The sequence below is a fragment of the Mauremys mutica genome, chromosome 4, assembly GCF_020497125.1.
Source record: "Mauremys mutica isolate MM-2020 ecotype Southern chromosome 4, ASM2049712v1, whole genome shotgun sequence".
In the NCBI taxonomy this organism is placed as follows: Eukaryota; Metazoa; Chordata; order Testudines; family Geoemydidae; genus Mauremys; species Mauremys mutica.
In genome coordinates, this window is record NC_059075.1 from 95,766,159 (window position 1) to 95,777,256 (window position 11,098).

The 11,098-nt window shown below is 40.8% G+C and overlaps 1 protein-coding gene across 2 annotated transcripts in view; it reads right to left on the reverse strand.

Moving 5' to 3' along the window:
- The window catches only part of PARVA (parvin alpha), a 103,482-nt gene extending 92,749 nt beyond the window's left edge, over positions 1 to 10,733 (reverse strand). Inside the window, exon 1 of one of the 2 annotated variants that reach the window (XM_045013480.1) lies at positions 10,713 to 10,733. Coding sequence is in view for 1 of the 2 variants with exons in the window: in XM_045013478.1 (XP_044869413.1) it covers positions 10,005 to 10,143 (139 nt within the window). In the remaining variant the exon portion in view is untranslated. Of the gene's footprint in view, positions 1 to 10,004; positions 10,247 to 10,712 lie in introns of those variants that run through there. The other variant, XM_045013478.1, reaches the window with a different exon arrangement.
- Positions 10,734 to 11,098: the final 365 nt, after the last annotated feature.

The window sequence follows — 11,098 nt, forward strand, 5'->3', positions numbered from 1 at the left end:
TAGTTCTGGGATAGCAATACTGCTAAATCCAAAGGAATGAATGAAAACTCACACTGAAATAAAACACAAGAGTCTGAGCTGGTTTTTGGCTGTACCTTTCCTTCCGATTATTGCTTTGACTTTTAATTTTGAAACGTCAATGGTAATTTTAAACTGTTGGAGGCTGTTCCCCCATTTGATTAATGATGATGTTAAACAACACTTTAGGCTAATCCTTTCTACCTTTCATCTGGATAATTCCTATGTATCTAGTTCCTTTCACCTGGGACTGAGGTGAAATGAGTTGGAGTGATCAGGAGGTGTGCCCTTTCTCATATCTGGCCACTGCCTATGGCCTGACCTATTTTCATTGTTGATCACAGTGCCTTCCCTGTTCTGAGATGTTTGTATCTTCACACATAGGGCTCGGGCCTGCCAATGCATACAACACACAACACTGCTATTCCCATTGCACTACGACTGGCAGCATTTGCAAGATCAGATCTATAATTTGTGGAAGTTGCTGTTTAAATAATTATTATTTATTTGCATTACTGTAGCACCTAGGACTCCTAGTCATGAACCAGGCCCCCATTATGCTAAGTGCTAGAAAACTCAGAACAAAAAGACAGTCCCAGTCCTTGAAGGTAGTATCTGGCACAAGTGTATGATGCTCCCAAGAATGCTGAATCCTTCTTAACTCAGGCTTTCACAATACTAATTTTACAATGTGTAATTTTAACCATACTTAGTAATAACAGGGCTCTGCTGAATTCAGCACCTAACACAGAATGCTTTTAAAACTGTGTATTTACACTTCCTTTAATCTACTCTATGGAAATGTCTGTTTTATTCTGTTTTGGCACCAATAAGAACAGAAGATGAAGAAATTATTACAGGGTAAAAAAAAAAAAAGAAGTGGGAAAAGGACATTTTTTTGCAGCAAGCAAATTGTCCAGTTAACCTGGGACTGACTCAGTTCCAAAAAGAATTTAGTGGCTCTGAGCCTGCATGCCAATTTTCATAGAAAACACAAGCACAAGGATTCAAGGAACTTTTTTCCACAAAAGAGACTTATTGAGAAGTCAAGAGGGATTAAACCCGGACTTACGCAAAAACAGTTCAATGCATGAAAAAGACTCTGAATCAAAAGGTAAATCAGACAAAAAAATTAAGAAATACAAAAGTGGCATGGGGAAATCACATTCTGTTTGAAAAGGCAGATCATGTATCCCACAAGCACCTTAGTCCTGAGCTACCTCAATAGGCAGCTCAATGCATGTGTCAAATTCCTGATGCTGCCCTTACAAGAAGAATGTACTGTACCTGGGTTGGGTGATTCTCCCTCAGTAGGACATGCAGGGATACTTTGATGATGAGTGGCAATGGTCAAGGAAGTAAGTGAATTGTTCTGGTCTGTGGCTTTCCAAGTGTGTTGTTTTCAAATTGCACTGGTACTATTTGCTCCTTACGATCCAGAGACATCTGACCAGGGAGTGGTCCAAGCAAAATCCTCAAAGGGACCCTCTGCACCCAGAATTAGACCCCTACCCACACCCATCACATTGGTGGCAGTCGTTCCCTTGGACTTCTAGGGGACTATGGACTATAGCATGCAAATTGTGGATGTAGGACAGATAGATGGTAAGATCTCAAAGGACAGGAAGAGGGTGTTTCTCCACTAGTGATTCCATGTATAATTTGCTGGTTTTGTACTAACCTTTCCTCAACAGTTTCAAGTCTCTGGCATCCAGCAGTTGCTGCTTCACTGGCTGCCTTAGTAAGGACATATAGCAAGGTACAGACGTATCCTTATTTCATAGGGGTAGCATCTCTCACATATGAGCCTTAGGGGACTGTCCCAATTTCTAACCTTTTTTTTACTTTTGTTTCTTCACATACTGTCTGTTTTTTATAGGGTTAGACAACAACTAAAAACAACTTGAGGGAAAGAATCAGGATTCTAAAAGTTAAATAATGTTACTGAGTTTTTGGTGGGTTTTTTTTTTAAATAGTAAGCAAATACTTTTAAAAGACTGCAGTACTGTCAACACCAATTGATCAAAAATCATAAGCCAGGTGCCAAAAAACTAGGAGATTATTTTTAAATGTCATGATTTTTAAGTCAAATAATGAAGGGTTCTTTTTATTGGCCTTCTGGTTTCTGAACCTCTAGGGTACACTTTCAGGTCACTCTTTCAAGCTTTTGTCTGCAATCATCGGAGCTAGAAATATACTTTACAAAAATGAAAGGTGAGAATCACTTATAACCACAAGACTCCAGGAGCTGAAGCTGCAAGAGAACACCAAATATTGCTAGATTGAAGAGTTGGCAATACTGAGACTAAAAGGTGCTGAAATGTCAGAAATATTCTAATTTAAATTTCACAAAGCCTCAGAGAGGGGAGTAAAAGATAGAAAGATATTTAAATACTTAGAAGATAATGTTGAAGAACCTTAGATTGTAAATTCCCTGGGGCAGGGACTGTATTCACTGTGTACGTGTATTTACAGTGCTTAGCACAAATACAAATGCTAATGTGTTTTTTAAACTTTTTATTAAATAATTAAAAACAGAAGTTCTATTTAACAGTGTCCTGTTTATTGCTGAGAGCAGTACCAGTGCAAACAGGCCGGGAATCCAAATACCACTTCAGCTGCTCTTGGAACTACCTGCAACTAGTAGGAAACAACTTGGCGGGAGCCAGAGCCAGCATTCCAAACTGTCAGAGTTGTCACCAACGGTGGGCAGGAGCAATGTGAGACTGCACTGGGAGGGCACCTGGCACCATTGCAGGTGCTGCCCTTGTATTTCCTGTCCACACTGGCACAGAATAATTACCTCTGCAGTTTTGCTGTCTTGTGCTGAACAATTGCTTCAGTGCAAGCAGCACATACCTGGTACTCCCTGCCATTAAAGGTATAGTGGTGGCTGTCACTAATAAACAGTTGATACATATTTTCTGAGACAAACTCACAGACTGAAGTCTTTATCTGGGTAGACTTTCTCTTCCTTATAAATACTGCAGATATGTTCAGAAAGGTCTATAGGAGTGAAGAGACAACAAATAAAAGTAATTTAACTCTTAGGAGTGAGGCAATCTGGATTCTCCTCTTTCACTATTCTTCTCATCATTTCTTTCCTCCTTATTTTCAGTTGTTCCTGCTACTTAATCAACTCACTGTATTTTCCATTTCTCAGTGCCTGCTCCAACCCATTTCATTTTTCAGAGGTGATACTAATTGGATTTCACCCGACACCTAGGACCACATCTGTCTGTACATAAGGAAGAAGAGAATGTTCATAAATGTAGTATACCAGGGAGAGGAAGGTTATAATCACATACTACACTTCAAATGCTATGCATTAACTTCAATATCCTGAGGAAATATACCATGTCAGACCTCTGAAACACAAGCATACTGCAATTCTAATGTGATAATAAGGCCTAGAAACAAAATACTAATGTTTCATTCACAAACTTTACCTACTTTCTCATACAGAATAAGAAGGTCTTGATACGTACCTATTCCTCTTCCCAGTGTGTATCCCATTTCAAATCTAATATTAGCCAAGAGTAGAAGTAAAAACCCATTTAAACTTTCTTAGAATCCCTACTCACTCCCTTCAAATGAAGCACGAAGTAGAGATGAACAAACCTCAATCCCATATTTCTGTAGAATTTACAACAATGGGGACAGATTCTGCAACCCTTGCTCATGCTAAATAGTACTTAGTCATGCAAATAGGCCCACTAACTACACTAAAACCGCTTGCATGAGTACTAAATGTGTATTTAACTTGAAGAGGGATTGCAGAATTGGGTTAATAAAAAGTAGTACTCAGGTCTCAAAAAGAAACAGAAAATTGTTTGTACTCTAAAGAATAAATTTCTTCCATGATGGGACATATATATCAAGAGCAGAGCATTCCTCTGTCCTTCAATCAGACATATGACACAGCATTTTAGTTACTTTTTATAAAAGGTATACATTTCAGATCATTTAAAATATCTGAAAAGCTCACACCACCGCATGCTTGTAGTCAATTTTATTTTTTTTATCTCTAACTACATTACACTCAGGAACCCAACCTGATATCAACTTAAAGGCTGGGAATTTTGGGGATGTTAGCAAGAAACAGAGTATATGTTTTAGATTTTCCTAACATCATTAACTTCCCTTCAAAGTCAGTAGAAATACAAGCTCCTCTGACCCCTAGCACTGAAGTGAAAACAAAATAAAAAATACGGAAAAATGAGGGAGATAATGTCACAAAAGTGGAAGCTACAGGAAAATTCATTCTAACTCTTGCACCATCAGCACCAAATAAGCTAGATAGAAGAGAGGCCAAATTACTTAAAATTGATGCCATATCAACTGGATGTCTGACTGAGCCCATACATTGAACCGTAATTGCTCTCCATCCAATTCATGGGTCCAAACTGTCTGTTTTGCATCTGCTCCTATGCCAATTTAAGCAATTTTGAACTTTGCTCTGCCTTGCTGAATGTATCACAGATTTATTAGAGTGTCAGGGTCCAATTTTTAAGATTCTCCACTAAGGTAGGCTATTATGAGGTGTGAAATTTTTATGTCCATCAGCCCAGGCCAGGAACATTCAGGAAGAACAATCATATGTGACCTTACTGAACTCACCATGAAATACTCATAAGATAATAATGGAATACACCAGAAAATAAAAAAGGAAGAGATCATTTTGTTCTCTTCTTCCACTACCTTAAAGATTTGCTAGAAAGTGGTCTTGAACACTATGAAGAGCTTACAAAAGTGTTTCTAATTGGTAAAAAGCATTACTGCAAGTAAAATGGGCTTTATAGGCCAGCTAAGGTATTTATCCCTGTGTTATACGATTGAACCTGCTCCAGTTTCATATATGGGATGAATTAAACTTTTAAATATTTATTTAAGGGCTTGATCCTGCTCCAATTTACCTAAACTGGACAGGATCATATTATTTCTTGTATTAAGTGAAAATTAGTTATTTCACCTGTAAGCATGTATTAAAAGATTATCCTTACATTACAAGGACAATTTATAATACATTTTACACAGATTTAGGCATTTGATTTTTATGTCACTGGATACAACAGTTAACAGAAAGAAAACCTTTTTATTACACATTTTTATCTTATCAGAGAAGCAGCCTTTTTAGCCCCAATATTAAGAGTTTAGTTATCCATCCTTAAACTACACCAATAGCCAATGACAAATTGCCAGTAAAATACAGTACAAGAGGCCATGTGAGAGGAACTGATGGTAACACCTTGTATAAAGCAAACTACATTTCTCATCTCCAAAATTTAGGTGTTGTAAAATTGTTTTAAAAATTATTTCAGTGACAATATATTTTACATATAAACATTTCCTTATTGAGGCACTAACATCTGTTCAGACCATAGCTGAAATCAGTTTTATTAGGTAGGAGCATCTCAGGTTATTCTCTAGATTTTGATCCTGGCATGGTACTTTATAGTCTGTCAAGTATTTCTTTATTTTGAATAATGTCTATTATTCCTTGCTCTGCCACTGAACTTACAGTGCAGCTTTGGAGAAGTCACTTAACTTATTTAGATCATTCAGTTTCCTCATCTGTAAAATAGGGATAATACCAACCTTTGCAAAGAGCTTTCGAGTCCTTGAAGGAAAAGTTCACTAAATGCAAAATATTCATATAAAGGAATTTTATACAAATTATTTTCCTGCATTTGGAATGATGTAGGTTTTACTATTGCTTTCACAAGCAGTTTCCTTAGTTTATTTTTTCATAACTCTTCACCGTACACAGACATTTTAAATGCCAACTGGACTTTGATTTGGCAGAGTATTTGGGCACTGTCTTTATTGTTACAATTTGTAAAAGAGTTCAATATTGTCTTGACTGTTTCAAAGCACTTTTTGATGACACAACTGCGAAGTCACATTTGGATATGTATGATGTATTATTTACAATCGTTATCTAAACACTTACTACAAAAAGTCTTAATATGTAACAGCCTATCATAATACTTACAATAGGTAAAATATCTTTTCTTTAATCATTCAGAACTACTGCTAATTTTTAATCTTTATTGTGAAGAGCCAGGAGAAATAATTTAAAATGTCTTGCCCTAGATGTAACAATATGATATATACAAAGATATAAACATATTATGTAACAAGAAAGATAAAGGGTGGGATTTTCAAAAGCACCTATGTGAGCAGAAGACCCATTGACACTTAAAGAGAATAAACTCTTTAACTGCTATATCCCAGTGCTAGAAGCCTGGATAACAAAATGGAAGAACTGTTAAATCATGAAAATAAACTGACACGGTTGATATTACAGAAATCTGGTGGGAGAATTTGCATGACTGGAATGTTAAAATCACAGTTTAGAGAGGGTAAAAGGGGAGATGGGTGGCACTCTCCAGCAAAGATACCATTACTTGTTTTAGATGACTGACATCTTGGAAACACAGGATCTTAAATGTTTATGGATCAATGTTTTAAATGATAAGGTACAAAATGCGATATTGGTGAGTGTTTGACAGACCACCAAATCAGACTAGAGAACAGAACAAACGGCTTCTTAAGAATCTACTTCAAATGTGTAGAAAGAAAAAGCATGTAATCAAAGGGAACTTCAACTTAGGGGACATATGCTGGAGGTCTCATGCTGCCAGCAGTAAAAAAACCATTGGATTTTCCATAAATTATAGGGAATTTTCCAACACAAGTAGTATTGCACCCAACAAAGGGTATTTCAATATTACACCTCATTTTGACTGACAAAGATGACTTGATCAAGTAAATAAAAGTGATGGCTTAGGTGCAAGTGATTGTAACCTGATTACATTTGTTTTGTGCAAACAGAATACAGCCCCAGCCAGTAATATAAATACTTGGAGATTTAAAGGGGTCCAATTACTAAAGCTAAAAATAATGAGCAGAATTGATTGAGATAAAAAATCTAAACAGAAAAGTATAATTGAAAATTGGCAATTGTTTAAGAACACTTACAAATCAATATATAACAAATAGGGGAAAAAGCTGTAGTTAATGGCAAGTAAGACACATGGGCAATTGATAAGGGAAGCTAAATGTAACAGCTAAACATCTATGGCCGCTAGCATTACTGAAAATAAAGAATTATAAATAAATAATCAGGAAAAAGGGGATTCTTAACAGTACAGATGCAGATGGTAAAATTGTCGATAATGGTGAGGGAAAATTCTGTACATATTTCGAAGATGTATTTGGAACAAAGCTGGATATAGTATTTATGTCATATATTGAGGGTAAAATATTTCCTATTCCAACATTAACTAACAGAAAGCAAGAATGAGAATGACTCTACAGCCTGGTGGCTGGGGCACTTACTTGGAAGGTGGAAGACCCAGAGTCCAGTTCCCATACTCCAATGACTATTTAATTATTTAGCAAAAGTGGAACAGCTTCAATAGGAGAAACAGAGAGACCTGCATCAGAATATCCCATAGGCCAGTGGTTACGGCACTCTCATGAGAGGTGGGAGACCCCTGTTTAAATCCTTTCTCCTCATCAGGCAAAGGGCAAAACTGAATCCCAGTTTCCCACATCCCAGATTTACAGCCGAGCAGGGGTTTTGAGGATCTCAGTGGAACGTAAATTTTGGGCTTTGGCTCCCAAGTGGGGTGGTAGGTACCTGAGTCCTTTTGTGGATCTGGGCTAAAGGGACTCATCAGTAAAGTCAGAAATAGAATCCAAAACTTCCAGTCCCCTGATTTAATCACTATACCAGGCTCATACAAAATCTGACAGGGGAAAAGGTGGTCTCTTCTTTTAATATTCTAGATCTTTTTAAAAACAGTCTAATCATGAGTTACTTTGAGAGAAGGTCACAGACTACAAGAAAACTTTAAAGAGAGAAAAATATTTTACTTTGTTTTGAGATCGATATCGTCAAACATGTTTAGTAAAATGTGCAATGTCGAATGAAATCATTTGTAATTTGTAAACAGTGAAAAATATGATTCAGACTAAAAAATCCCCACTGTAGTAAGAATCATTCATGTGTACAATATATACCACAAATATATGTAGGTCATTTAATCTCATGCATTTCTTTAAATAATTTTTTCTTTAATAAATGAGAAAAATAAAGGAAATGTTGTTGACATAAAGCAACAGAAACAAAGAAATTCTAAGTTAAGTATAACACTGTTATTTCCTCCTGTTAGGCTTTGATACTCCACCAACCTCTCAGATCAACATGCAACTGTACATAAAGTAATCTGTGCTGCCACAGCTTGCCATAACAGGACAAGTCAAGGAGGGTATGATCATCCTTAGTGTTTTCAGTTAGTGTTACAACCTACATTTTAAATATACTGGTCCAGATTCTGGTTTGTGGCTGATTTGCACAGAGCACAGTTCAGGGCACGGGTGCTCAAAACTGACCTTTGCACTATTCCTGCTGGGGCCCTGCAAGAAATTAGAGATGCCTAAAGTCTGCTCCATCTTATGCCAGATTGCTACAAGGGAACAAAACCAAAAGCAGAGGTTTGGTGTGGCCCGGGGCAACCTGCCAATGCACCTTTTCCTCCAGCAAAACTAATTCTAAGCCACAGGAGGATCACCCTTATATCAGAGTAGATACAAGAACTACAGTGAGAAGAGTTATATAAGATGGATAGCTGCATAAACAGGACAGATGTGCATAGAAAAGTATCCTCCATGCACTAGTAAAGACAGCTTTAGGGCCATTTCACACTGGTGGCATAGCAGAATGTGACCATATAGCTGATTCAGACCCATTATGTGTATGTTATTTTTATTTTGGCACTTCATCTCTTTTAGTGAAATGGCATAAATTCCCTAAGTGTTCATCCAACATCTTCCCTTGCCCCACCTAAATCTGGTCCTACATTCCTGGAAAATATCCCCAAGTCTTTAATTTGTGCATCTCCCAACCAGCCACTTATGATTTTTTCATTAAAATATTAGTAACGAAGCTCAGTGAGAAGTCCTTGCCATCCTTTTCATGATTTTTTACTTCTGTTTTGTAGGAAACTGGTTATTCGGCCCAAATACATTATTCCCCCACACAATCCCCTCTGGCTCCTTATTCTTTCGTAACTGTAATCGCTAGATTCTCCAATCAGCTCTGAAATGAAGATGAAAATGAAGCTTAAGGTACATTTCATAAACTACAAATTCCACTCTCTGAACGCCGCAAGCGGCTCCAGCAATGTAAACACACAAATCGCCCTGTAGGCTTGCCTTGTCCAGCTGCCAACTGCACATTTTCCCAGGGAACATAAATTGAGATGCACACACACACACTCCCTGCTTTATACCCATTCTGGGAAGAAATTCCTCCCAGCACAGCACCGCCGAGGAGCGTGCAAAGAGGCCCTGTCACCCCAGAGTCTGCATTAAAGACAACCCTTGTCTTACTAGCCAGAGCACGAGTTTAAGCGGCTTGCCAGCCTCCACCAACCGAGACCGCCCCGGCCCCGGCGGCTTAGGGCGTGCAGAGCAAGCCAGAGGCTACGCATAGTTAAGCAGCCGATGATGCGCTCCGAGGTGCAGGAGCAGGGAGGGGGCATTGGCATGGGGGAGGGCACTGGGAGCGCGCTCAGCTTGGGGGGAGGCTGAGCCCCGGAGGAGCCGCTCCCGCTCCCCCGCCCCCGCCCGGGGCTCCAGCATTTTTCTGGAGCGTGACGCGTTCCACAGGAAAACACAGCGCGAGCCGCAGCCCGGGCGCACCCAGCCCCTCAGCCCCCTGGCCCGGCCGCAGCCTCCCGGGAGGCCCCGCTGCGGGGCAGAGCGCGCCGAGCGCCACGGTCCCGTCCGCCCTGCTCCTGCTCCTGCTCCAAGGGCAGCGCAGGGCAAAGCGCGCGGGGAGCTGGCTGGGGTTGGGGGCGCTGCCCCTCCCTCCTGCTTCTCCTCCACACCCCACCGCAGCCAGCCCCTCTCCCCTCCCCGGGGCCGCCCAGCCCCGGGCGCTGCCAGGAGCCGGGCCAACCTGGCCCTTTTACCTTCTTTGGCTTTTTTCCTCCGGGCCAGGGTCCCGCCAAGTTTGCCCAAGAAGGAGTCATCTTTCTTCCGCGACGGGGGCGACTTGGGGGTGGTGGGGGACTTGGGGGCCGAGGGGGATTTCGGGGGAGAGGTTGCCATGCCGCGCCCGAGTGCAGGGCTGAGGGGAGGCAGGTTTGAAACCCAGCTGGAGCGAGCGGCTGCTCCCTGCTCCAAACGGAAGCGGAATTATTTCAAGCATTTCAAGCAGCTCCTGCTCTCTCCTTCCCTCCCGCCCTCCCGCACCGCGCCACGGAAGGCCGCTCTGTGCGCTCCCCGCTCGCTCAGCCCCTGCTGCACGCCAGGAACTTCAGCCTCTACCCGCTGAGTCCTGCCACATGGCAACCCAGCTCCTGGGGGCAGCAGGCCGGGCCGGGCGGGTGGCTTGTTTACGGGAGTGGGGTTGCCTGGCTCTGCACTAGGAGCTTAGCTTTCAGAAGAGGGGAAGATCCCCCACCCCCTCTCTTCCAGGCAGGTGCATCCTACCTGAGATGTACCGGCCAGATATTAAGTGCATGGACTGGGGACTTACCTTACCAAGGAATCAGATTCTGATCTTTCAAAGCAAGATCAGGCCAGGTTTCTCTAATTTAACACTTGGTCCAGACCAGTACTCACAGGGCCCAAGGCTGGTGCGCACAAAATGTTAGCTAAAAGCCACCTTGACGTACCCTTCTCTCCAAGTGTTCCTCAGCCACAACTCAGGCATCTCTTCCATCCTGTTTAGATGCTTATACTGTGCTCCTCACATTGGGATTTGGGCCACAAACAGGCCCTTATCCTTCAAACAAATACACGTGCTTAACTTTACACATGACATGAGATTAGTCTCATTTAAACCAAAAGAACTACTCCGCTGCTTGAAGTGTTTGCAGGGTCATGGCCCAAATTACTAAATGCTACTATCAGTATTCCTAAATTCTGAAAGTGGGTGGAAAGGATTACAGTTTAAGGGGAATGTTTCCACCATATCTGACCAATTCTCACCAGGAAAAACAATAAGCTAATAAGAAAACACAAGCAAGCTTTCTGCAAGTTTATACTCAAGTTTCCAAAT